The 27887-nt window shown below is 48.6% G+C and overlaps 1 protein-coding gene across 4 annotated transcripts in view; it reads left to right on the top strand.

The window, feature by feature from the left end:
- The window catches only part of Dbf4b (DBF4 zinc finger B), a 28046-nt gene extending 3944 nt beyond the window's left edge, over positions 1-24102 (top strand). Inside the window, exons 3-13 of one of the 4 annotated variants that reach the window (XM_045158377.1) lie at positions 3076-3230; positions 4498-4683; positions 5802-5852; positions 6351-6435; positions 8552-8625; positions 12623-12659; positions 14432-14477; positions 17636-17752; positions 20566-20674; positions 20818-20942; positions 21508-24102. In XM_045158377.1, the coding sequence (XP_045014312.1) occupies positions 3076-3230; positions 4498-4683; positions 5802-5852; positions 6351-6435; positions 8552-8625; positions 12623-12659; positions 14432-14477; positions 17636-17752; positions 20566-20674; positions 20818-20942; positions 21508-22471 (1949 nt within the window). In that variant the 3' untranslated portion in view covers positions 22472-24102. Of the gene's footprint in view, positions 1-3075; positions 3231-3677; positions 3714-4497; positions 4684-5801; positions 5853-6350; positions 6436-8551; positions 8626-12622; positions 12660-14431; positions 14478-17635; positions 17753-20565; positions 20675-20817; positions 20943-21507 lie in introns of those variants that run through there. The other 3 variants (XM_045158376.1, XM_045158379.1, XM_045158378.1) reach the window with 3 other exon arrangements.
- The last annotated feature ends 3785 nt before the right edge of the window (positions 24103-27887 follow it).

The following is a 27887-nucleotide window of genomic DNA, read 5'->3' as shown; positions in this document are numbered from 1 at the left end:
GTTTTTCTGTACCCACAGTTCCAGTGGAAGCATTCTTTGTTACTAGGTTTTGCTCAGCAAAAATATTTCTCTAAGCCAGGTGTGGAGGCACACGCCTTGAATCCCAGCACTCAGGAGGCAGAGGTAGGAGGATCGCCATGAGTTCGAGGCCACCCTTAGACTACATAGTGAATTCCAGGTCAGCCTGAGCTAGAGTGAGACTCTAGCTCTGAAAACCTAAATAATAATAATAATAAAAATAAATAAATTGCATTCCATAAATTTAGACATATGTTTCTCTAAGTAAGTACAAGCTGGTTGAAAATGGGCTCCAGTGGACATAACACCACAGTTAAAATTGTTAGCAGATGGATAGGTTTGGAAATTGTGAGGGCTGTTATCATCAGCAGCAACAAACAGCCCAACACCATATGGTCTCTGGACATACCCTTGTGTTGGTATCAGGTCTTGCTTCCAATTAGAGATGCAAGACGTGGTATAGGAAAGTGGTCTGTCAAATAGAAATCTGGAATCCAAACACTACTGGTCTGTGAAATTACATAACACCCTAGCATCAACAGTGATAATATACTACTGGAGTGTGAGATTACATAACAGCCTGGCATCAGCAGTAAGTCCCACAGTTGAGATCTCAACAGGGATGTCAACATGGAGACTTTTTCTGGTGAGCTGCAGCTCTGACTGCCTTCTTCAGTGCAACCAACACCACATGGGGTTTGTTTGTTTATTTGAGTGAGAGAGAATAAGAGTATGGCGAGCCGGGGCCTCTTACTGCTGCTAACAAACTCCAGACGCATGCGCCACTCTGTGTATGTGGGTTTACGTGAGTTCTGGAAACCCCGGCCAGCAGACTTTGCAAGCAAGCACCTTTAGCCATTGGCCATTTACCTCTGATTGGCTGGGGCCAAACTACTTGACAGCTTTCATGATATATTCAACGTGAGTACTGCCCCCAGCCCAGGAGTCCTGAGGTATTAGGAACAGTGACATCGCAGTCATATTGGCTGAGCACCAACCTGACTGAGGCTCTTGCAAAACTGCAACTTGAACACTTTCTATAATTTTGATTTGCATCTTTCATGGTTGATAATCATGTGCACATTTGCTTTTCTTCTGCTTGTTGGAGAATTATCTAGTCATATTCTTGTTTTGTTTACTTGTTTTTGATTTTTAAAATATTTATTTGTGAGTGAGAGAGAGGGAGTGAATGGGTGTGCCAGAGCCTTTGGCCACTGCAAACAAACTCCACATACATGTGCCATCTTGTGCATCTGGCTTACATAGGCCCTGGGGAATCAAACCTAGACCTTAGGTTTCACTGACAAATGCCTTAACCACTAAATCATCTCTCCAGTACTTATTTTTATTGTTGTTTGTTTGTTTGTTTGTTTTGGTTTTTCGAGGTAGGGTCTCACTCTGGCCCAGGCTGGCCTGGAATTCACTATGTAGTTTCAAGGTGGCCTCAAATTCATGGCGGTCCTCCTACCTCTGCCTCCCAAGTGCTAAGATTAAAAGCATGCACCACCATGCTTGGCTTACTTTTTAAAAAAATATTTTATTTACTTATTTTCAAGGAAAGAGAGGCAGAGAGAAAGAATGAATATGGGCATGCTAGGGCCTCTAGCTTCTGCAGACAAACTCCAGATGCCTGCACCACTTTGAATCCTGCTTTATGTGGGTACTGGAGAATCAAACCTAGATTGTTAGGCTTTGCAGGCAAGTGCCTTAACCACTGAGCCATCTCTCCAGCCCCTGTTTAAATTTTTTTTTAATTTTTTTGTTCATTTTTGTTTATTTGAGAGCAACAGACAGCGAAAGAGGCACATAGAGAGAGAGGGTGGGCATGCCAGGCCCTCCAGCCACTGCAAATGAACTCCAGATGTGTGCACCCGCTTGTGCATCTGGCTTACATGGGTCCTGGGAAATCAAGCCTCGAACCAGGGTCCTTAGGCTTCACAGACAAGCACTTAGTGCTAAGCCATCTCTCCAGCCCCCCTGTTTAATTTTGTTTTAATGTGCCAGTGATAGAACACAGGGTCTTGCACCTGCTAGGCAAGTACTCTTCCACAGAGATACATCCCAGCCCTATTTATATCTTTTGTTTTGTTTTGTTTTGTTTTGTTTTGTTTTCTAAGGCAGGGTCTTACTCTAGCTCAGGCTGACCTGAATTCACTATGTATTCTCAAGGTGGCCTCGAACTCTCGGCAATCCTCCTACCTCAGCCTCCCAAGTGCTGGGATTAAAGGTGTGTGCCACCATGCCCGGCTTTTTTTTTTTTTTTTTTCCCCAAAGGAAGGATCTCACCAGGCTGACCTGAAATTCACTCTGTAATCCCAGGCTGCCCTCAGAACTCACAGTGGACCTCCTACCTCTTCCCCACTAAGTGCTGGGATTAAAAGTGTGCATTACCACACCTGGCACAACTTAGCTTTTTATTATTTGAAATGTTAAAATTAATTACTTTTTTTATTGGCAACTTCCATAATTGTAGACAGAACCCCATGGTAATTTCCTCCCACTTTCCCCTTTGAAACTCCATTCTCCATCATACACCTTCCTCCTCTCAGTCAGTCTCTTGTTTTGATGTCATGATCACTATGTGTCAGGGCAGCCTCGAACTCATGGCAATCCTCCTACCTCTGCCTCCCAAGTGCTGGGATTAAAGGCATGTGCCACCACGCCCAGCCTTTTATTTCAAGAGCTGTCTCCTTGTTGGTATTGCCCAACTTACCAAATAGAAAGGGTGTAAGGAGAGTGACTTATTCAGATTTCATTCAGCTCACCTACCCTTGACCTCTTAGTATGTTGCATGTTAATTTTATGGGTACCATCTTGAGAAATTGTCAAACTATTTTCCACAGTAATGTCATTACCATGAGATATTCTCCTCTCTAGCGTACCAGAGTTCCTCTCCTCTCTGCATGTATGTTTCATGAGGGGAGAAGCATCCCCATTCAAGTTGCTTTGGTATACCAAGGCCTGGAACCCATCTGGGATGGGCACTGAGAGTTGCCTAACTTCCAGGAGTCTCTCTTATCTGTGCTTCTTGCTTTGCTCTTCATTTTTGTTTTCCAGAGGCTTGGCTAAGAGTTTCCAGTTGTCCAGGAAGATGCCAGAAGAGCTCTCGACATCCTGGAAAACAGCCCTTTTCTGGAAAATCTTTTTATTTGGACCTCCCTGCTGGCAAGAATTTCCAGTTTTTAACTGAGGCCATCCAGAAGCTGGGTGGGGTATGTAAGCTGCTTTCATGGATTGACAAGCAGAAGCTGGAAAGGGATTATATCTGTGCTTTGCAGGGATTGACAGTGATTTCACTGTACTTTTCAAAATAGTTTTAAATATTTTTATTTGAAAGGGGGTTGAGAGGGGCAGGTAGAGAGAATGGGCATGCCAGGGCCTCCAGCCACTTCAAATGAACTCCAGATGCATGCACCACCTTGTGCATCTGGCTTACATGGGTCCTAGGGGATCAAACCTGGGTTCTTTTGCTTTGCAGGCAAGCACCTTAACCAATGAACAATTGAGAAAAAGTCCTGAGGGGCTGGAGAGATAGCTCAGTGGTTATACCTACATGGTTATACCTACAAAGCAAAAGGACCCATACATTAGGCCGGTCAGGGTGGCACACACCTTTAATCCCAGCACTTGGGAGGCAGAGGTAGGAGGATTGCCATGAGTTCGAGGCCACCCTGAGACTACAGAGTGAGTACCAGGTCAGCTTATGCTAGAACATGACCCTACCTTAAAAAAAAATTATTTTATTGGCACGTGTGGATATGTGTGTGTGCACACTTGGGGCTCTGCCACTGTAATGCCCATCCAGTTTTATGTGGGTGACTGACTGAGGAATTGAACACAGGCAGACAGGCTTTGCAAGCAAGTGCCTTTAACCACTGAGCCTCAGCATCCTCGTTTCAATTTTAGTCTCTTTTTTTTTTTCTTGAGAGAGAGAGACCCTTCAGCCGTGTGCATGCATCTCCCTGTGGCACATGTGCGGCATTGTGCTCTCGCCTCACTGTGTGTCTGGCTATATGGGACCTGGAGCTTCACAGGGATTTGCCTTAACTGCTAAGCCATCACCAGCCCTAGGCTCCTTTTTATACTGTGGTCAAGATTTTAGATACAGTGCTTAGATACCCCATTATAGCTTACATAGAAAAATAATGACCTGATCGAACTACCTTTAATCCTGCCTATCCATTTCAATGTGTTTTTTCTGCATGCAGTCTTCGTGTTGCCTTAGAATTCAAAGCCTGTGGCCTTTTGCCTCTGTGTCAGGAGCAGCAGTTCCTGGAGGCAAAACCTGAAATATATAAACTGTATTACATTTCAGGGTGACGTCTTCCTGAGGGGCTCAGTACAGAACTGCAGTTAGTCTATTTAAAGAATGATTGATTCTGGCACTTCTGCCAGCCAAGATTTCCTTCCCCGCCTCCTGATATTGACAATTCTACATCTGCTTTTTGGTTTTCAGCCATCTCTGTGATCTGGTTTCAGGTAATTGAGGGTTTTCTGAGCAAAGAAGTAAGTTACATTGTGTCCAACCGCAGAGAAGCAAAGGCAGAGAGTGGTGGGACAAGCCACAGAGGTGGCCCCAGCCCCCGTGAGGTCAGAATGGACTCATTCTCCATGGATGATCCAAGAGGCAGCCACACCAGGACTTCCCAGAAACGCATGCCCTTGGTAAGACCCTTGAGGGGTAGGGAGATGTGTTTTGTAAGCAAATGAAGTAGGTTTTGATGAGTTCCTTTTGGCAGACTCTGATTTGAGTCTTATGATTTAATTTATTCTCAGTTACATTTGGGGACTGAGAACTTTGGCATAGGTGTGGATCTAGGTGCTCAGCGTCACACCATCCCCATGCTGTCTCTTCCCTGCTGTGTCTCTTCACATGACGACCGCAGAGTTAGAGGTCCAGAAACAGGAGAGTCCTCTGCAAAGCAGCAGGGGCTCGTTGGAATTGAACGTGCTGAAGCCACGGCAGTTCCCATCCTCCTTGTACACAAGTAGAGAGGACCAGCAGTTGGGACAACACTTGTGTCCCATTTTTCACTTAAGAGCGTACTGTGGCTTTTGTTCCCCTAAGCTTATATTCTTATTTTTGTTTAAATTTGTCTAATAATAAAATATCTGTGAACATATACTTCTAAGGAGCAAAGAAATTTTCTGAAATGAAACATTTCCTGCCATTACTATTGTGAAGTACAGAAGAAATCTCAGAATGTTTTGGAAGTTTTCACAGTGACTTTCTCTACCAGGTTTCAGGTTGCAGCTCCTGTGGTTGCCCCAAACCTACATGTTGCTTTATCTTTACCTCTTACGTATTCTCTAGGCTCTCTCTCTTCTTCTTCTTCTTCCTTTTTTTTTGGTTTCTCAAGGTAGGGTTTCACTCTAGCCCAGGCTGGCCTGGAATTCACTACGGAGTCTCAGGGTGGTCTTGAACTCACGGCAATCCTCCTAACTCTACCTTCCGGGTGCTGGGATTAAAGGCATGCGCCACCAAGCCCAGCTAAGCTCTCATTTTGTTGTTATTGCTCCAGGTTTCTGAGGGACATGACCCAAGGCACCTTCACCAGCTCATATGTAAACATTTTTTATTGTTGTTGCTATTTTTTTTTCTTTTTTGAGGTGGAGTCCCATTTTAGCCCAGGCTGGCCTTGAACTCACAGCAGTCCTCTGATCTCAGCCTCCAGAGAGCTGGGACTAAAGGAGTGAGTCACCATGCTCGGCTTCCTATATCAACATCTGTAAATACGTTATGGTCTACATAGCATACCTCATTGCTGTTCTCTTCCTGCCAGGTGCCTTTGAGCAGAGGAAAGGAGCTACTGCAGAAAGCCATAAGAAACCAGGTAGGCTGGGTGAGACAGGACTTGGGATGGGGCAGGCTCTCATTGTAGCCCAGGCAGACTTAGAACCCCCTCTGTAGTCCCAGGCTGGCCTCATGCCTGGTAGGGTACACATCTGCACACACATGTGCACACACCATACACGCATATCACATACCTTGTTTAGAATGAGGGAGATGGTGCTGCTGTACGGAGTTGGCATAGCTTCCTGCTTGATGAGAATGCTGAGCTTTCCTCACAGAGGTTCTCCTGACATAAAGCTCTCTTAGAAGCATGGTCGGTCACAGTGTGGCCTGGCTGCCCTGTGTGTAGGACAGGATGTGTCTTTCTAGGGATTCAGGCAGATTCTCCAGGCATTCTTCTCTCCTCTCCCTTGCCAAGAATTCATGTCTCCCTGCCCCCCCCCCCCCCCCCCCCCCCCCCGTTGACCTAGGGTTCTGAGATCACTGTTTGCCTGTCCCCATCCTGTCCATGCTTGAAGAGTCTTTGCTGTCATTTCAGAGAAGCAACACTGGAGGCCCCAGTGGAAGCAGCAGCCTTCTGATGAATGCCCGCTCCTGGGGAGTGAAGGTCCTGCATGTAGACGGTACTGCTTCCACCCTGGGGGCCTGTGGACAGGCACCTTGGTGACTGAAAATGTCACCTTTTTAGGGAACATGATCATGAAGGCTGGGAGACAGAAATGCTCAGTTACTGTGTTGTTCCACAAGATGGGAGGGTGTGGAAAAGCAGGATAGCCGATAGCAAAATGTGGCTTGTGTCCTCCATATAGGCAGGAACCTGAACTTTTACTGACTACTTCCATAATTGTAAACAATATCCCATGGTAATCCCCTCCGTCCTCCCACTTTCCCCTTTGAAACTCTATTCTCCATCATATCCCCTTCCCCTCTTAATCAGTCTCTTTTATTTTGATGTCATAATCTTTTCCTCCTCTTATGGTCTTATGTAGGTAGTGTCAGGCGCTGTATGGTCATGAATATCCAGGCCATTTTGTGTCTGGAGGAGCACATTGTAAGGAGTCCTACCCTTCCTTTGGCTCTTACATTCTTTCTACCACCTCTTCCACAATGGACCCTGAGCCTTGGAAGGTGTGATAGAGATATTGCAGTGCTGAGCACTCCTGTCACTTCTTTCCAGCATCATGATGCCTTCTGAGTCATCCCAAGGTCACTGCCATATGAAAAGAGAAGCTTCTCTAACCAAAAGTGAGAGTAGCATTAATATATGGGTATGAACATTAAGAGAAGTGCTTACGGGCAGTTTGAGCATAGTATATACATTTAGCCAGACAGCAGCAGACGTTACACCCCTAGGGCTCATGACTACCCCTATTGTAGGTTTTCAGTGTCAGGGATGTATTCCCTCCCATGGAGCAGGCATCTAGTTAAATTAGAGGGTGGTTGTTTTCCCTCATAACAGACGTGCCACTATTGCACATGTTGGCTCATTTGGCCTGGCTGGCCAAATACAAGGCTTGCAGTGTCCACTGTTGAGTATCTTCACTGGTAATTTCTCTCTCTCCCATTGAACTGCATGCAGGATAACTTTTTCCAGCTTTCTGTCAGTTGGTCTACATGGAGGAGGCATTTTTATTTATTTATTTGAGAGAGAGGCAGTTAAGGAAAAAGAGAGAGAGAGAATGGGTATGGCTTCCAGTCATTGCAAACAAATTCCATATGTGTGCACCACCTTGTGCATCTGGCTTATGTGGGTCCTGGGGAATCGAACCTGGGTCCTTTTGCTTTGCAGGCAAGAAGAGGCTTAACTGCTAAGCCATCTCTCCAGCCTGGAACCTGAATATTTTAATTAATATAGTATAAATGGAATGGTTGTGATGGTCCTGTTTTACAAGTAAGGAAATAATCCTATTGAGTGGTGACCATCATTAAGTATTTACACTGTATTAGGAATTATCTGGCTTAATCCTCACCTCAGTTCTGCCCTCATTGTGTACATAAGGAAATTGAGCCTTCAGAGAGATGGTATATACACTCAATGGTCTCACCAGAGTAAGCATCGTAACCTACATTTCAACACAGTTTGGCTCAACTGTCAATTTTGTGTTTTGTCTTTTGCATAGGATTACCTCACAGTATGAAAGGCCTGTTTGCTATTGGGATAAAAATTATACTAGAATTTGTCTAGAATCAGCTTTAGTGACTGGTCTCATGTCAAGCTCCATTCAGAGTCAGGCTTTCCCTGATCCAGCTTAGGGGATTGGTCCAGATGGAGCATTCTACAAGTGCACCAGTTTCTTTCAGAGGAATCAGGGGCTGTGCAGAGGAAATCCCTGGCATGTGGGACTCCATCTCACTGTGACATCAGCCCTTTCTGACTTGATCTGGACAACACCTGAATATACATCTGAGTGGCTTGAGAGCGGAGTCTTTTCCCACAGATGCCACTCTTCAGACATGGCTTACCATCCTTAGTGAACTGTGAAGCACCTCAGGGCAAAAGCTGAGTTGTATTCATTGCTGCAAAAGAGCACAAGATTCAGGAAGTGCTTTTCCAAGCATGGAGGACCCAGCCTTACCTGTTGTCAGGAAATGCCAAGGTGACATTTAGCCACAAGATGGCAGGCAAGGCTTGTATGATCCAATGGGCCCAGTTAGGGGATAGGTCTAGTTCCCCAGCTCAGAAAGGAGCTGCCTGGGCCAGTGGTGAAAGCCTTGCCATAGTCCTGTGTCTTTCCACAGAAATGATGGTGCATGTGCAGCAGCTGTCTCTCAACTCTTCATGTGTGAAGAAACAGGAACCAGACAAGCCACAGGTAGGTCATCCTGCTACTGAAGGGCAGCAGGTAGTTTGCAGTGAAGTCTGTGACAACTCTGGTCACCATTTCCAGGCTATTCTAAAAGCTGCAAGAAGCCTCCAGTACCTCATTCTCATTATCCATGGTTCTGCACAGCTATCTTTTCTGTCATCCCGTGGTTTCTGTGTGGCACCTGTGGCTCACTCACCTTGCTGATGCATTCACTGTGGCCTGAGCCAGGGGCTGCCCATGGGTTGTTCTGGCCTACATAAAACTTGCTGGCCAGACGCGCACCTTTAATTCCAGCACTAGGGAGGCAGAGGTAGGAGGATCACCTTGTGTTCAAGGCCACCTTCAGACAACATAGTGAATTCCAGGTCAGCCTGGGCTAGAGTGAGACCCTACCTCGAAAAACCAAAAAGTTTAAAAAGCTTGCTGGCCAGGCTGCCATTCCGGGACAGTCTTGGCCTGGGAGTGAACCTGCGGATTGCATGGATAGGGGAAGGGTGTTGTAGCTTCAGATAACTGCCATCTTGCAATTGCTTATTTGGCTTTTCTTTGATGGAGTTAGAGCCACATCCTACCTCCTCCCCCCAATACACACACACAATCAAGAGAGCTCACGCCAAAATTGGGTACGTAGCTAGGTGATAGAGTGCTTGCCCAGCATGCATGAGGCTCTAGGTTTAATCCCTAAAACCACAAACAATTAGCTAATTAACAATAAAGAGTGCTTCATTTAACGCCATGGTGTTTTCACCAAGCCGAAGTCCGAGAAAGGCCTGACCCTGCAGATTGCTAGTGGTCCAGAGAAAGGTCAGTGTGCTGACTATATCTAAACTGGCTGCAGCTCAGCTTCTGACCCTGCTCTTTCCACAGTCCCAGTATAGGAGTTTGGGGTGATGGAGAGGGGTTGCTTCTGCTTAATAGATGTGTGTTCAAAGTTCAAAAAGATATCCAATGAAGTTTCTCCCTTTTCCAGCTTCAGTTCCCAAGACTGACCTTTCTCCCTGACATAAACAGTGAGAACAGCAGCAACAAAATAACACCTTGGTCATGGAAAATGTTAATAAAAATTTAAAAATTAATAAATAAATAAATAAAATTTAAAAAAAATAACACCTTGGGCTGGAGAGACGACTTAGTAGTTAAGGTGCTTGCCTGGGAAGCCTCAGGACACGTTCCATTCTCCAGGTCCCATGTCAGCCAGGTGCACAAGGTGATTTAAGTGTCTGGAGTTCAATTGCAGTGGCACGCGCACACACACATACACACATAAAGAGGGGCTGGAGAGATGGCCTAGCAGTTAAGTGCTTGCCTGTGAAGCCTAAGGACCCCGGTTCAAGGCTCGATTCCCCAGGACCCATGTCAGCCAGATGCACAAGGGTGCGTACGTGTCTGGAGTGCATTTGCAGTGGTTGAAGGCCCTAGCACACCCATTCTCTCTATCATCTGTCTCTTTCTCTGTCGCTCTCAACTAAATAAATAAAAATGAACAACAACAAAAAAATTAATATGAGTATGATAGTACATGCCTTTAATCCCAGCACTCAGGAGGCAGAGGTAGGAGGATCTCCGAGAGTTCAAGGCCACCCTGAGACTACATAGTTAATTCTAGGTCAGCCTGGGTCAGAGTGAGACCCTCCCTCAACAAACCAAAAAGAAAGAAAAAAAAAAGGTCAGTCTGTTGGGCTTGCCTAAGAAAAATAAAATACCTATCTTTATTTATTTTTTTAAGGTAGGGTCTCACTCTAGTTTAGGCTGACCTGAAATTCATTATGTAGTCTCAGGGTAGCCTTGAACTCTCGGAGATCCTCCTACCTCTGCCTCCCGAGTGCTGGGATTAAAGGCATGCACTATCATACCCGTATTAATTTTTTGTTATTCATTTTTATTTATTTATTTGGGAGCAACAGACAGAAAGAGGCAGAGAGAGAGTGAATGGCTGCGCCAGGGCCTCCAGCCACTGCAAATGAACTCCAGACACGTGCACCCCTTGTGCATCTAGGTAACATGGGTTCTGGGGAATCGAGCCTCAAACTGGGATCCTTAGGCTTCACAGGCAGGTACTTAACCGCTAAGCCATCTCTCCAGCCCACATATTAATTTTTTTGGTATTTTTATGTATTCATTTGAGAGTGACAGTTACAGAAAGGCGGAGAGAGAGAGAATGGGCGCGCCAGGGCCTCCAGCCACTGCAAATGAACTCCAGACGCGTGCGCCCCCTTGTGCATCTGGCTAATGTGGGTCTTGGGGAATCGAGCCTTGAACCGGGGTCCTTAGGCTTCACAGACAAGCGCTTAACCACTAAGCCATCTCGCCAGCCCTGCATATTTTTTTTTAATGATATTTATTTATTTGTTTATTAGAGACAGAGAGGGGAGGAGAGAGAGAGACTGGGCACACCAGGGCCCCTAGCCACTGCAAACAACAGACGAATGCACCACCATGTGCATCTGGTTTACGTGCTACCTGTAGAATTGAACCTGGGTCCTTAGGTTTCACAGGCATGCACCTTAACCACCAAGCCAACTCTCCAGCCCTAAATTTTTTTTATTTATTCGTTTATTTGAGAGAGAGAGTGGCAGATAATGGAGAGAGAATGGGTGTGCCAGGGCTTGAATCCACTGTAAATGAACATCAGACAATGTGCCACCTTGTGCTGCTTCTGGCTTTATGTGGGTACTGGACAATCAGACTTGGGTCCTTAGGCTTTGCATGCAGTTGCCTTAACTGCTGAGTCATTTCTCCAGCCTCCTTTATGTATTTTTATTGTACTTTAAAATTATAACCCATTTTAGCCTGGCATGATGGCCCATGCATTTAATCCTAGCATTCAGGAGGCAGAGGTAGGAGAATTGCTGGGAGTTCGAGGCTACCCTGAGACTACATAGTGAATTCCAGGTCAGTCTAGGCTAGAGTGAGACCCTAACTTGAAAATAAAATAAAAGCATTTTATAGCTTTAGGTTTTGGAATGCGTTTAGGGTATAATATGCCCCACTCCCCAGCTCTTTTGCTACTTTTTTTTTTTTTTTTTTTTTTTAATGGGTGCACCAGGGTTTCTTCTCTGTAAATATACTCCAGATGCATGTGCCACTTTGTGCATCTGGCTTTATGTAGGTACTGTGGAATCGAACTCAGACAGCAGACTTTATAAGCAAGCATCTTTAACCACTAAGCCATTTCCAAGATCCTTTCCTCTTTTTTTAAACTTTGAAAAAATTTTGTTTTATTACTTGAGAGAGAGGCAGATAGAGGGAAGGAGAGAATGGTGTACCAGGTCCTCCAGCCACTGCACATGAACTCTAGACACGCGCCGCCTTGTGCATCTGGCTTCCGTGGGTCCTGGGGAGTCCAACCTGGGTCCTTTGGCTTTGTAGTCAAGCGCCTTAACTGCTAAGTCATATCTACAGCCCTTTTTCTTGTTTTTGGAAGCAAGGTCTCACTCAAGCCCAGGCTGACCTGGAACTTTCTGTAGCCCAGGCTGGGATTAAAGGTATATACTAGCACACCTGACATTTTCTTTTATTCTAACATATGTTAAATGCTGGTTTTGACCCACAAAAAGGACACTAGAAAGCAAATGTCCATTGTCTTCACCCTTGACTTGTAAGGTGGCCTAGAATGACAGCAGCGCCTAGAAAGCCCAAGCTGCCGTTTAGTGAGCACCTCTTCTGTTGAGCCTCCATCGGGGCCACGCTCCTCATGTCACTAGTGGCACCGCTTCCGTTCCCACCTGGGCCGGAGAATGCCAACGCTGTGTTCTGCATCTCTGTGAAAAGTCAGCTGCCATGGAGTTTCCCACAGCTCCCCATTCATTGTGGTGCTGGGGAGGTGGAGGCAGCCTCTGTACCCAGGTCTGCTCCAACTCGCTGCTGAGAGTCGGGTACTGCAGGCCTCCCAACAGCAGGAAGCAAAGTGGGGCAGACTCGCAGCAACCTGCCCTGTTAGGCCTGGTTCCTTGACCCCCCGTGGCTGCCTCACATCCTTAACCTATTTTCCCTTTCCATTTAGGGAACACATCCAGGATCAGAGTCAAGAACACAGAAAGGTCAGTGCAGTAGCTTTTCCTCATCTAATTGCAATCCCTCCCTCTATAAACAGTTTGCCATGACTCCCTCAGAGGCAGCATCTGTTCACTTTCCTATGGCAGGAAACAGGTCCAGCTTGTGTTGCCCCCTCATGTTTGCTGGGCCCGGGCCTTGGCTCTCTGGGGAAGCAGAAGTGCATTCAAGTGCAAGTATGGAGCTACTGCCCGGGCTGCTCAAGAACTAGGACCCCACGCAGGCACTTTGGCCCCGGCATCCTCCTGGCTGTTCCTGGGCTCCTTTTCTTTCTGATTCAGTAGCAGTTTGGGGTGGGCAGTTTGACAGCTGCCTGCCGTTTTCAGAAATGCCAAACTGACAAGCAGGCATTGATGGACTTCGTCTCTGGCTCCTCTTGGACAGCAGGAGTTTCTCCCCCTGGATATTTCTCCCAGAGATGCTCTTTAAGTGGCATTTACTTGTACACAAGCAGGAGCTAAGAAAAGTGACTTGGCACTTCCTCATGCTCTAGATTCAAGGAATTCTGTGAGGGGAACTGATTTTAATCACTCTTAGTTAATTACAAAGACAAGAAATCATCCCCCAAAAGTAATTAATAGGAGACTCTAACCAAGGAGAAAGGGCTGTCTTGTTTCTCAGGTAGGGTCTCTCTCTAGCCAGGCTGACCTGGAATTCACTATGTAGTTTTAGGATGGCGTCAAACTCATGGCGATCCTCCTGCCTCTGCCTCCTTGGGATTAAAGGTGTGCACCACCACGCCAAGCAAGGCTGCCTTTTGCTGGGGTATTAGGATGACCTCCATTGGGTTGAGTCTGTGTGTCTCTATATTAGGTCTGCTGGGCTGCCAGCCCGCCTGTGTCTTCTTCAACAGAGGTCTGTCACTGAGAAGATTTTAATGCCTAAGAGATTTTGTAAACTGTATACAGCTAACCAACAGAGGGAAAATTTCTTCATTTATTGACTCCAAATTTGAACTGCATTTCATCTATGGTATTTTTCTACTATCCTGCTACCAAAAAAAAAAAAAAAAACTTTGTTGTTTTTGTTGATTTTTTTCAATGTAGGGTCTCACTATAGCCCAGGCTGACCTGGGACTCACTGTAGTTGAACTCTGTGATCCTCCTGCCTCTGTCTCCTAAGTGCTGGAGCTAAAGGCATGTGTCACCGCACCCAGCTAGCATTCTTCATCAGAAAGGGTCTAGTGCTGTATAACCCAAAGTGTCCAAAAACTTGTAGCAATCCTTCTGCCTCTGCCTCCCAAGTGTTGAGATGGACTACCATACCTGGCAGCAAATACTGTCTACCCCTTCCTCTCTGTTCTCCTTCCTCCAGTCCCTCTCTCCCCAACACTCTGAGCTTCATGGAGAATTCTGCTTGTAAGATATTCTAGCTAAGGTCTAGGAAGAACCAGAAGCATCATACAACCTCAGCCATGTTTTCACCAGGAACCACTAAGGCCTGGGTTTCTCCCGTCAGCCAGGTTTCTGATGATAGTGGGACATCTTTGGAGTTGACGGCCCACAGGACCCACATTCAAAAAGTTGCATCCTGGTGAAGGAGGGCATTTTTATCAGGCAACCCTACTGTCTGTTCCTCAGCAATTCAGCTGTTTCCCTGGGCTAGAGCCTGGGAGGTGGGATATGTGCCTCATCTGTGCCAGTTGGAAGGATGCAGGCTCTTAGCCTTTGGCAGAGCCTTGCCTCTCAGTATTTCTTTTGTGTGTGCTGTGGCTCTGCATTGGGACAGACAGCTAATGTGTGCATTCTTCTCCTTCCAGTGGTCAGACTAAAGGCACCATTCCTCAAAATCGAAGATGTAAGCAGGTAAGTGGGACCTCCCTTCTCTCAGCTTGCCCCACTAGGCCCCCACAAAGGAAAGAGGAAGAGATACTCAGAAGATTGACATGCACATGGAGCCTATCAGCTTTGCACTTTCATCTTCCTTAGAAGCCACTGTCTCCCACTGTCCAGGAAAAGTCTCATGCAGACCAGGGGGAACTTCTGAGGGTAGCCTTACATGCCTGATTTTCCTTTGAGATGAGTCAGAGTTCAATGATCCTGTGTGTGAATTACCTCCATTTAATACTGTTTTTATGAGCTTGTGATGTCCTATCCAGGGTCACTGTTGCTGTTCCATTCTCCCAAGTGTCTACTGACACTTAATGTTGAATCCTCACTGGCCCAGTCACAGCAATAGTACAGTTCGCAACATCACCCTGGCTGAAGTGTGAATGTGGAGAGCGGTGTTGGGGACTCATTTGGTGAAGCCTTTTTGTTTGGATTTGAAAAGACTTTTTCTGACACATGCTATCTTTAACAGCCCCAGGTGAGAAAAGCATGAGGAGAGGCCATCCTCTCCTTGGTAGGGAAAAACTGAGGTCTGAGAAAGCAAGAGACTTGTGAACCACCACTTTCCCATCCCGTAGCCCAAGGCTGTAAGCCAAGAGTTCTGCATATGAGACACCCTTTCCAATGGGATGGAACCAGTGTGCTTTAGTCCCCAGTTCCTTCACAACTAGATAAACACGGGAATTGGCACTTGGAGGCTATAGCTGAAAGACAGTGGCATTACCTCATGACTGCATGGCATGTGGCAGGCACAGGTAGTTTCACTGCCGGCAGAAGGGACGTGGACCTGCTGTGCTTCAGCCTTAAGCCCCGGAGACCAAGTGGAGCTGAGTTTTCCTGTCATTCACTCTTTCTCTTTTTGGTTTTTCGAGGTAGGGTCTCACTCTAGCTCAGGTTGACCTGGAATTCATTATGGAGTCCCAGAGTGGCCTTGAACTCATAGTGATCCTCCTACCTCTGTGCCACCACGCCTGGCTCTTTCTTCTTAATTTATTTGTTTGCAAGCAGATAGACAGAAGTGAAGAGAGAGAATGGGCGCATCAGGGCCTCTAGCCACTGTGAATGAATTCCAGATGTATGCACCACCTGTGTATCTGGCTTTACATAAGTACTGAGGAACCAAACACTTTAACCGCTGAGTCATCTCTCCAGCCCCCTGTCATTCTTTTCATATCTTGTTTCTAAGCAGTTTTTCGAAGACCTCTGGCCAGACCATCTTCAGGTCTGAAGTCCCCAAAGCAGAAACAAAATATGATTAAAAAGGAAGGGATTGGGCTGGAGAAATGGCTTAGTGGTTAAGCGCTTGCCTGTGAAGCCTAAGGACCCCGGTTCGAGGCTTAATTCCCCAGGACCCACATTAGCCAGATGCACAAGGGGGCGCACGCGTCTGGAGTTCGTTTGCAGAGGCTGGAAGCCCTGGTGTGTCCATTCTCTCTCTCTCCCTCTATCTGTCTTTCTCTCTGTGTCTGTCGCTCTCAAATAAATAAATAAAAATAAAAGAAAAAAAAATTTTAAAAAGGAAGGGGCTACAGACAGGGGGAGCTCTGGCTGTCCTGGAACTGGCTATATAGACCAGGCTGACCTCAAACTTGCATCTGTCCTCCTGCCCCTGCACCACCAAGCCCAGCTCCAGCCCCCTTGTCTTCCTTTTGTGCCCTTCCACTTTCCATGAGAGTGGAAGCAGCACAAGGCCTTCACCCAGAAGCTCAGTGGAAGATGTTCTTCACCAGAAGATGTTTACGTCATGTGCTTGGACTACCTGGCCTCCAAGCCCATGAGCCAAAATAACACTATTTTTACTTATTTGTTAAAAAAAAAAAAAAAAAAGGAAGGGGCTAATGAAATGGTTTACCAGTTAAGGCACTTATCTGCAAAACCTAAGGACCTATGTTCGATCTCTCTGCAGATCCCACATAAGCCAGACATGTAAGGTAAGGCAAGCGCAAGGTTGCACATACCCATTAAATGGCACAAGCATCTGGAGTTCAATTACAGTGGCTGAGGCCCTGGCACACCAATTCTCTCTCTCTCTCTCTCTCTCTCCCTTAACAACAACTAAAAGCCAGAAGTGGTGGCACATGCCTTTAATCTCAGCATTCCAGAGGCAGACATAGGAGGACTGCCATGAGCTTAAGGCCACCCAGAGACTACATAGTGAATTCCAGGTCAGCCTGAGCTAGAGCAAAAGCCTGCCTTTAAAAAGAAAGGAAGGAAGGGATGCTAGAGTTGTAGACACCCCCTTTCTCCTTACAAGTCCAAGACTCATTTGTTAATTACCTCCTGAGACCACAGAGTCTCGCTTATCTTGCTCCCAGGAACCCCTGGCCCGCACCCTCACCTTCAGAGCATAAGCGACTGCGACTGCAGCCAAACAGGGTGTGCCTAGAAGTAACCTCAGTCAGCAAGGGTTGCCAAATCTACACAAATCAGCTCTGGCTTTAGAAGTCTCTTGAACGTTTCAGCTTGAGGCAAACTGCCAGAAGCACTCAGTGCAAGTATGGCTATCCAGAACCTTCACTGCACCGCTCCTCTATTCAGAACACCAGGCTTAACTGGATACGGTGGCAAAATGCCAGCACTCAGGAGCAGGCAGGTGGATCGGGTACTCAAGACCTTGGGCAATATAGCAAGACCTTGTCTCAAAACAGTAGTAAAGAAAAATCAACACCCAGCAACCTAGATGCATACCCAGGACCCACCTAATGCAGAAAGTTTATCCCTTCTCAGAGTAGGAAAATCGTGGCTCTGCTTTAAGCATAAAATAGGATGTCACCACTTATTCCACTCAGCCCAGAGGTGCTTGTGGTGGCCAAAAGGCCGTGAGCATGAGTGTATTTCAAAAGCAGACGGGGAAGCCAGCCATGGTGGCACACGCCTTTCATTCCAGCACTCGGGAGGCACAGGTAGGAAGATCACCGTGATTTTGAGTGTGAAGACACCCTGAGACTACAGAGTGAATTCCATGTCAGCCTGGGCTACAGTGAGACCCTACATCAAAAAACAAAAAAAAAAAGTAGACAGGGAGAAAGATGCTGAGGGTTCTGGTGAGTACATACCAGTTGTCAGCATCAGAATTGTGGCGAGTGGAGTTGCTCTCCCCACCGTAGTCAAAGGAGAAATTTTTTGTTTTTCAGGAAGTTTCGTCCTTCCCACCTTCAGTTTAGATCCTTTCCTGAAATTTCTTTTCTGGGACCCAAAGATGCAAGTCCCTTTGAGGTTCCGACAACCCCAGGCAGTTCTCACCATACCAGGTAAGTTTTTCTGATTCTTGAGTACAAAGAACTGATTACAAACCAAATCTCACCCCCTCACGGGCCTGGTGGTCAGATTTGGGAATGGCCATCTGCTTGCTCCTTTGACAAAGTATACCTTGGGGATCTTAGTCCAAAGAAGAAACATACAGTGTTTATTTGGTGTTTTCATCCCTACTGAAGAATTGACTTAAGTGTCCAGAGAGAAAGTTTTCTTGAACTCAGATCTGTAAGACCACCATTATCAGAGCAAGTACCTTGGGGTCCCTTTAAGAACACAGGGCACCAAACATTTTTTAAATAAATGCAGTTTTCTGGACACCAGTCTATATCTACAGAATCATAAGGTCTGATAGTGACGGCTAAGTGTGGTGGCACACATCTATAATTTCAGGAGTGGAGACAAAATGATCATGAGTTCAAAGCTAGCCTGGGCTACATACTGAAGCCTTGTCTCTGAGGAACAAGGACTAAGAGGCTAATGGCTCAGTGGATAGTACTTGCTATGCAAGTGTAAAGACCAGAGTTTGGATTTCCAGGCCCCATGTAAATGCCAAGTAGGCATGGTAGTCCACCTGTAATCCTGATGCCCAGGAGACAGAGTCGGGGTCCCTGGGGCAAGCTGGCTAGCTAGACTCACCAGATCCATGAGTTCTGGGTCGAATAAGAGACTGCCTCAGTGAGTAAGATGGAGAGTGGTCAAGGACGACTCTTGACATCAACCTCCAGACATGAGTGCCAGCCCAACACATGCACCACAATGGTGAACACGTATGTGGACATGCACGCACACCTGCACACGTGCACACAAGCACTGAGACTAGTAGAGCACTATCCAACACTAACCTAGCTTAACAAAAACCAGCACACACAGAGGATCTGATTATGAGCTGGGCGTGGTGGCACATGCCTTTAATCTCAGCACTCTGGGAGGCAGAGGCAGGAGGATCACCATGAGTTCAAGGCCACCCTGGGACTACATAGTAAATTCCAGACCAGCCTGGGCTAGAGTGAGACCCTACCTCAAAAAGCCAAAAAATAAAAATAAAAGAATCTGATTCTGATACCCCAAAAGCTCATGCTTACCGGCTTGTGGGTGATCGCAGAGTTTGAGACCTTGGGCTAAATGTGAGAGTAACTGCGGGCAGGGCCTTTGCTGCATAAGCAGCTGTGTGGTCCGTAGGTTTGTTCATATTCCTACTCTGCACATGATGATGTTTGAGCATTTGAATGTTTCCCTAGAAGAGATTCAATGCAGATAATGCTCTCAGACCTAACAGACCCTTTTCTTTTTCTTTCTCCTTCCTTTCCTCCTTCCCCTTCTTCCTTTTTTCTACACTGGACTGGAACTCATTATTTTCTTGTCTCAGCCTCCCAGGTGGTAGGATTACAGCATGTGTTACCATGCCTGGCATCTTCTCAGACCCTTTCTAACTTCTAAGCCACAGACTTAGCAGTCCATGGACCAGAACAGGATTGACAAAGGAGACTCAGCCCAATATTTTATTTTGTTTTGTCTTTTTCGAGGTGAGGTCTCACTCTAGTTCGGGTTGACCTGGAACTCACTCTGTAGTCCCAGGCTGGTCTTGAATGCCTCCAACCTCTGCCTCCCGAGTGCTGGGATTAAAGATGTGTGCCACTAACGCCCGATTCTTTTGTGCAGAGAGTACCCATTTGAGTCATCTTCCCAGTCCCTTATTTTGTCTTTTTTTTGTGGGGGGAGAGTTCTGAGGTAGGGTCTCACTCTAGCCCAGGCTGACCTGGAATTCACTATGTGGTCTCAGGGTAGCCTTGAACTCATGGCAATCCAACTACCTCTGCCTCCTGAGTACTGGGGTTAAAGGTGTGCGCCACCGTGCCCGGGTTTTGTTTTGTTTTTTTAAAAGCAAAGTCTCACTAGCCGAAGCTAACCTGGCACTCATTGTATAACCCAGGCTGGCCTCAAATTCATGGCAGTTCTCCTCCCTCAGCCTCACCGGTGCTGAGATTAAAGGCATGCCTTACCACGTCTGGCCTAATTTTGCCTTTTTTTTTTTTTTTAACAAAAAGTTTTATTATTTATTTATTTGAGAGAAAAAAGAGGAGGGAGGGAAAAAGAATGGGTGTGCCAGGGCCTGTAGTCACTGCAGATGAACTCCAGATGCATGTGCCACCTTGTGCATCTGACTTAGTGGGTCCTGGGGAATTGAACCCGGGTCCTTTGGCTTTGCAGGCAAGCACCCTAACTGCTAAGCCATCTCTCCAGTCCTGGTCTTTTTGAGACAGGACCTCTTGAAACAAGTTGGCCTTGTACTCCAGATACTTCTGCTACAGTTTCCTGAGTACTGTAATTACAGGCCTGCATCATCGTATGAGGCTTTGAGGAAGAGATTTAGAAGTCCTCAGTGAAAGGAAGTAGCTAATATGAGGAAGGGGCATTTGAAGTGGAAGACATTGTGGTCAGAACACTGGTCCCCTTGGTGGCTTCAGAGCTTTTCCCTTCATCTTGTAGGTGATATCAGGGGGGGTCCAAGTAAAATGGTAGTTCATGTACGAGATTCTTGGCACATCCATGGTCACTCACTGTCCCATGTGGCATGATGTGTGAACAAGGAGAATGCAGAGGAGACAGACTGCCCACCCCATAGGGAGGCCTTACTTTCCTTGCTGCTTTGCCCGCCATCTGGGATGACTGCAACTGTCGGGTAGACTTGTCTACTGTGCCTGCTTGGTCCCTTGGCCATCTTGCTTCTTCCTTCCCTGACCTGAGCTTTAGGCCCCAAGTGTAGCTCTTCCTGAGGACCCCTCAGTGACCACTTGTCCCTACTCTTCAGAGGACTCAAGGACCTGAAGCCGTGCGTGCAGTCGACTGCGCCCACCACGCCCAGAAGGAGGAAGGGGTTCTGTGAGTGCTGCCAGGTGGCCTTTACGGAGCTCCGCCTGGTAAGCCCCTCCCCATGGAAGGATCCAGCCTGCCTGCCCAGTGCCCCCTTCCTTGGTATATCTTCCATCGCCACAAGTCAGTTTGGAGTCCTACCTGTCCCATCCCAGCTTTGTCTAATGCCCTGTGTCTCCTTTCTGGGCAGCATCTTCAGAGTGCCCAGCACCAGACCTTCGCCCTCGACCCTGGTCCGTATGCAGAAGTTGATCGGATCATCGCCCAGCTCAGTCATTCTTTTCCAGACATCCCCTCTCAGGCTGGCCTCCCCAGGTGAGCAGGAGCACCCATGTTCTCACAATCTGTGTGCCCTCTCCAGGCGGAAAGGAGCTTAGTGGCAGAAACCACAGTGCAGCATGTCTCCTTTTTACCGTCTCCTATCCAGCTTGTCTTAGCAGTGACATGGTGGATCATGAGCCATCTGACCAGCTTCAAGAAAGCATGCATAGCTCCTGAGTCCCTCGAAGATGGGTGACAAGCAAGACCCTTCTCCCTTTCTAGATGTTACCCCATAAAGGGCCTCCTGAGCCCAGTTTCCCATTGCTCCCCAAGGGTAGACTCTCCTACCTAAGGCCGTGGCTTCACCTGTTGCCTGTATCCTGCCTTTGGATTCAGCTCGGGCAGTAGGCTCTGCTGTTTTCTGCAGTCACGAAAGGTCACAGCCACCTCCCTGAAGCCACTAAGTAGAATAACCTATTTGGGGCTACCCTGCCCCTGCACTGTCCAACTCAAAGAAGAATCCGTCCACAGGCCTCCAGGGGGCAGCACTCCTCAGCCCTGAGCCACTGGAGGCTCCCTTCCCTATCTTCAGCCTCACTGGTTGTGTCTGTCCCCACAGGCTATCAGGTTCCGTGGATTCTGAGTGTGACCTGCTCTCTCTTGAGACTCCATCCCCTCCCCAGCAGCTGTCCCATCTCAAGGCAGCATCTCCCAGGATGAAGAAGGAAGATGGTGGCCAAGGCTCAGGTACCCCAAAGGAAAATAGGACAGTGGACGGCTGGAGCGACCCAGCTGAATCTGCGGGGACTGGTGAGGCGCCAGGGCCAGAAGTTAACTGCCAGGAGCTGGAGGGTCCAGTTGATGGGCCTGTGGACCCACCAAGGATACCACTGTCCGAGAGCCCTGCTTGCCAGTACCTTCCTACTAGCTCTGCTCCTATGCCCTTCTCTGACCCAGACCTGGCACTTGCTGGCCACAAGCGGAAAGTCCAGTTTCACAGTGGCAATGCTGAGAAAAAACCAGGGCCTTGCTGGTCACTTGCCTCAGTTTCTCTTCCAAGAGCCCCCAGCTCCTGCAGTGCCAAGACGACTGGTAGCAAAGATGGTCTCTCCCTTTGCGTTCCAGGCTCCTGTCCCTGGCAGCCCTTAGATAGACCCGCAGAGCTTCAAACCACACAGTCTCCTCAGCCTGAGGAAAGATGGCCGCTAGACTCTAAGGGTGCTGAGCAGACAGCCCCTGACCTTGTTCTCGAACAGACTGTCCGGCTCCCGGGCTGCTCCCCCGCCCTATGCCAGCCGTCAGCCCACCTGCACTCCGCAGCGGGAGAGCCTTTGGAGATGTGGTCCTCCTTGCTGCCCCACTCTGCCAGCCAGTACAGGAGCCCGTTGCTCCCCGTGGCTTTGGGACTCTCGTTCTCTCCAACTGTCCTGTCTCCCTGTGCCCCAGGTTCAGCTCTCACTCAGTGCTGGGCCACAGACATAGGGTCTCCCTCTGCTCGGTGCTGTCTACTAGCCAGGGACGAGCCTGGATCACCCCAAAAGATCCAGAAGGAGTCCCAGACCTGGCCTTTGTCACTCAAGTAAGCAGCTGTCATGCTTAGCTGTATGGAGTCTGCCACGGGTCATCCATTCTGCAACCTCCAGCCATGATCCTAACCAGGAAGAAGTGTACAGTGGCCTTGGCCAGCACAGCCAACAGTCCACACCAAGAGGCAAAGACAAGGATGTCATCGTGAGGGACCACAAAGAAATGGGAGCAGTGGGCGCTTGGCTCAGCTTCCTGCCACCCCTTCCCTCCAACCAGGCACTTGCCGCCTTGTGGAGTGGAGGGTTAGATGTTGGTGTTGCCCACCCCCACCCCAGCCTCCTTTCCCACAAGCCTGTGGTCTCTCCTGCTCTGAAATGCCTGTTGTGTCCCCTCCCCCAGCCCCCCACGCTCACACACAGATTCTCAGGAACATATGAAGCAGAGGAGGGGCTTCGGCTCAGCACTTACAGCACTCCTCCCCCATGCACTCTAGTTGGGGCCCAGCACTGACCTTTCCCCTGAGCCCAGGATATGGCCAGAGCCCCTCGGGGGAGCCTTCTCAGCTCCTCTCTGCCGCCTCAGCCCGAGCTGCCCACCGAGCTCCGCTATTGCAGGGTCGGCGTCTTACCTGCCAACCTACACATCTCCCCCTTCCTCCCTCCTTCCCCAAGGATCTCCCCCCATTTCTTAAAGCCAAGCCATTAATCTAGAGACAGAAATGGGCTTGCTATCGATTCTCTGGCCACTCTTTGTTGTTTTTTTTTAATTACGAATTGTTCTGTGGCTCTTCTCACCCTGTCTGCTGCTGTGCGTTTGTCTTTAACTGTTGAGGCTGCCAGAAGTCTGGTGCTATTCTGTGCTCCCTTTTCAAAGGAAGAAAAGGGGGCCTAGCTGTGGGGTGAGGACCTGAGTTGTTAGATGGAAATGGAGCAACTGTGTGCACCATAGTCCTTAGAGGCCCAGTTTGGCCTTTTTATGCCATTCCTGTTAGGTTCTACAGTCTTGATTCAGGAAATGTAAATAAATTTGTTACTAACATACAACAAAGAGATGGGACAGGAGTGCACTGTGTTGGTCTCCAGTCTGCACTTCAGTGACCTCAGGCAGTGGCCAGGGTCCAGCATGCTGCTATCCAGGGTAACTGAAGAATAGGTTGGGCTTCAGCAAGTGGAGGCTGAGTGAGTGCCACCACCCTCCTGCTACCCACTCAGAACCCATGGCACCAAGATCTGACACCCTCCTCACCCTTGCCAAGGCCCACCCCACTACCCATCTGGCCCTTCTCAACAAATATGAGCATGGACATCTCTGCCAGGCTAAAATCTCAGTGCTACTAGGCTGTTAATTTTAGGGGGGAATCCTGAACACCAAAGACCTGACCAGGACTCACAGGGTCTGCCTGACACAAGCCAGGTCCTTCCTCTCCATACCTCAACTCCACTTTCCATTGCTGCCGTCCCCTCCCTGCCTGCAGATGACCTTGACTCAGTAGTTCTTTGTAACCGTGCCCCCTTCATCATGATGTCGCCCTTTGCTTCTCATTTGCATCAGTGTCTCCAAGTCTCGCCAGCCCAGCGTTCATTGTGCCTGGCTGCCCTTAGGTTTCTTCTCAGACTCGCCACCTTTCCTTTGCTAGAAAACTTGATGCTCAGGGCTGGAGAGAAGGCTTAGCAGCTAAGGCACTTGCCAGCAAAGCCAAAGGACCCAGGCTCAATTCCCCAGTGCCCACGTGAAGCCAGGTGCACAAGGTGGTGCATACGTCTGGAGTTTTGTGGCTAGAGCCCTGCTGTGCTCATTCTCTAGCTGCTGCTTTCTCTCTCCTAAGTAAATAAGTAAAATATTAAACAAAAGAAAACTTGATGCTCTTCCATCCGGGAAGATACCACTGGGTTGATTCAGCACTTAGCAAGGCTCCTGTTATTTTCTCTGACTACTTCCTGTGGCCTCCTTCTGAATTTTAGATGGCTCACAGCATTCTGTTGGGACTGTCCCAAGGTCATCTAAGAGCCTGGTCATGGCCAAAGTCAGGTTCTCCTTGAAGCCTTGTTCCCAGCAGCCCCACATTAGGTTGGTGTCCAGTCCCTACTTCCCGATCATTGTCCTCTTACCTGTCCATTCAGTACAGGCCTTAGGCACCTGTCCCATCAGCTCCCAAGCCCTGAAGTGTCTTCCCACCATACCCGCTTTACCCAAACCCTCTTCTCACCTCAGTGGTCCTGAAAATACGACCTGCATCGATCTTTCCGCCTGGCCCCTTTAGGAACTCTGTTCTGTCCGGTGGGGCTCTGCACCCTAACTCACTGTAACTTGAAACAAGTCTGCTTACAACTTCACACCTTGAAATGAGGGGTGTGGGTGAGATGATTTCAAAGGACCTCCCGATGTGAAATGCCGTGACCTCCATCAGATTGCACATTCATCCCTGTCCTTGCTACCACCTCTTGTGAGGCAAAGCCCTAAGAACTCCCCTTCAAAATGAGACCCTGGCCCTCCTTTTACTCTGTTTTTTTTCTGGCATTCTCTAAGTCCTGCCTGTCAGCAACAGTGAGCCCAGCTCATGTTCCCCTGATCACCCTGCCTTATCCAGTCTGCCCACCTGCCTCCACCCTGACCTCTAATCCCTGCCTCTGGCCTAGTGATGACTCTGTCTCTGCACATCACAGCCAGCCTCAGTCTCCTTGTTCTCTCCCTGAGATGCCCAGGGTACTGTGGGATTGAACTCGGGGCCTTGCACACATGCCAGGCAAGCTTTCTACCACTGAACTACGACCCCGGCCCTGCAATGTCCATCCCTCAGGTCACAGTTTCCCAGGAATCCTGTAAGGCAAGCTTTGAAGCCACATGGGTCTAAGTTCAAGTCCTACTACTTAACTCTGAACTTCAGCTCCTGAAACAGTTTTCTGAATTGGAAAAGTGGGATGGGGAGATGGCTTGGCAATTAACGATGCTTGCTTGCAGGGCCTGCCAGCCTGAGTTCAATTCCCCAGGGCCCACATAAAGCCAGATGTAGAAAGTGACACATGCATCTGGAGTTTGCAGTGGCAGGAGGTCCTGGTGTACACATTTCTCCCCAAGGTCCAGCCATTTCCTGGGGCTCCACGATGTAAGTCAGGTTCCCATCAGAGAAAACTCCACTGTGGAGGAAGAGGCCCAGCTCCTCACCATCCCAGGCCAGGCCCGGGCCGCCTCACCTCCCAGCCCCCTCCATACTCACTGCAGCCCCTCGCAAGTGGAGAGTGTGGCAAAGGAGTGTGGGTTGCCCCGAAGTTTCCCATGATAGTAGCAGTGGTCCCCAGCCCCCTGTAGAGCAGCAGAACAGTGAGCAGAACCCCATGCTTGGGCGTGGAGGCAGGGGGATGGTGCAGAGGGTCACAGTCCCTGGAGTACCATGGTCTCTGCAGTCTTCAGCCTGAGGGTGCTGCTGATTTCCTGTGTTACCCTGAGCAAGTTCCTACCTGTCCAGGCCTTTAATCTCAGCACCCGGGAGGTAAGAGGTAGGAGGATCGCCTGAGTGTGAGGCCAGCCTGAGAATACAGAATGAATTCCAGGTCAGCCTGAGCTAGAGTGAGAGCCTACCCCCCTCAAAAAAAAAAAAAAAAAAAACTAAATTGGAGGCAGAAGAAATGGCTCAGCAGTTGAGGTGCTCAAGGTCACACTTCCAGTAAGCAGGGAAGCTGGAATAAGGACCCCAACCTGGAGCCTCCAGGTTTATTCCTGTCTGAGTGTGTTAGTCCATCTCACCTGGTCTTATGGTGCCTGGCCTCATCAGGTTTCTCCTCAGACTCACCTTTCCTTTGGTAGAAAACTTGACAACTCAAGTTTTGTGTCCGGCTTTGCATGGTGCTGGGGAATCAAGCCCAGGCTTTGCAAACAAGCACCTTTAGCCATCTCCCCATTACCCCTCCAGAGCTATTCTTATCCAGGCATCAGCCTGCCCCCGTGACAGGCCAGGTTTGTGCTGTAGGCCTCAGACTTGGCACCAAAGCCTGAGTGGCTCCACTAGCAGCAAGCGGTGTCCATTACAACGTCCAGGACACCACTCTTACCTGCAGTTGCCCAGCAAAGGTCTGGCCCTTGCATCAGCCCAGCTTGGCCCTTTTGCAGGAAAAAATTGAGGGAAGAATTGGCTGAAGGGCAGGAAACAATGAGGGAGAAGAGGGTTCCTCAAGCCTCCTGGGAGTTGGAGATTCCTGAGGGAAGGCTGGAGCTGGAGACTAGAACCCAATCTGAGCAGGATGGTGCAGCAAAAGTGACCCCAAGAGTGACATGAAGGCAGCAAAAACGCCAGCTAGAAGCCTCATGTGATGGACAGAACAAAGGAACCAGCCACTGCTATGGAGTTGGGGTGAGGGCCCCAAAGACAATCTTCTGAGGAGGGAGACCCAGGCCTTCTCCAACCCAAGGAGAAAACAGCCCTTGTCAGGAGCCTGTCTGATGAAAGAGACTCTTGCGAAGTCAACTGGAGGGCCATTGGTTTGAGGACAGAGGCAGCTGGGCCCCATAGTAGAGAACGCAGGGCAGGAGCTAGGCGCCTCATGGCAGAGCTGGAAGTGCACAAGATGGGTACACATGGAACCTCATGGGCTGGGAAGTGGGGTGGAGGGAAAGGAGAGACATGTTCAGGTCTGCACAGCTGGAGACCTAGGAAGATAAGTGGTTGGGGGTGAGAGTCCTGTGGGGCTCAGAATACAGAATGGAAAAGTCACCCAGGTCCAGGAATCTCATTCCAAAGGAAGCTAAACATACCAGGGCCACATACATGGCAGGAGTCTGAACTGGCTGGAGACCCGGCCCTCAGAAGCAGGCTCCTTCTGTGGTCCTGGGCCCAGGTCCCAGCCCCAGGGGCCTCTGCTGTGAAATGAGCCCCACTCAGCCTCTCTGAAGGCATTCCTGATCCATCAGAACTTGTTGGTGGGCAGCAAGATGGGCAGGACCGTCACTCTGGGGTCTGAGGTGCCAAGTCATTTGGGGGTGGTGAGAAATCAAATGTACCAGTCCCTCTAGCCCCACATAGAGGTAGAGGTGAGGCTGGCATTTGGGACAGGCCTCCCACTGAGCTGCTGTATGACTTTGAGAAGCTCATGTAGCTTCTTGGAGCCTCAGGTATCCACCTGGGAACACAATCTCTCCATCCTGGGGGAATGAGTTACCAGGGGACACCTCATCCCAGGATGCCCTCCCCCCAACTTGATATCCTGGAGGTTAAGATATTCCTAGTTTAGAATGGATTGGCTCAGCTTTGGCGAGCATCTGGGCTGGAATGGCAGGTGGTTGAAGAAGGGGAGAAGTCACCTCGTTCCCAGCATTGATGTCAGTGCCTCCTGGGAAATCGCCTTCTCACCTCTTCTGGGCCTAAAATAGAGATGGGGGGGGGTGCTGTCACAAGTTGGAGGCAGCTCCCCAGTCCCTAGCAGAGGTCCTAGGGAAACAAAGGACCCAAGAAGGGGTTCCCTGCCTCGCTTTTGTTCCCCG

Source organism: Jaculus jaculus, chromosome 9, assembly GCF_020740685.1.
Source record: "Jaculus jaculus isolate mJacJac1 chromosome 9, mJacJac1.mat.Y.cur, whole genome shotgun sequence".
Lineage (NCBI taxonomy): Eukaryota > Metazoa > Chordata > Mammalia > Rodentia > Dipodidae > Jaculus > Jaculus jaculus.
Note: the sequence above shows the minus strand (reverse complement) of the source record. Positions and strands in the feature narration are given on the sequence as shown.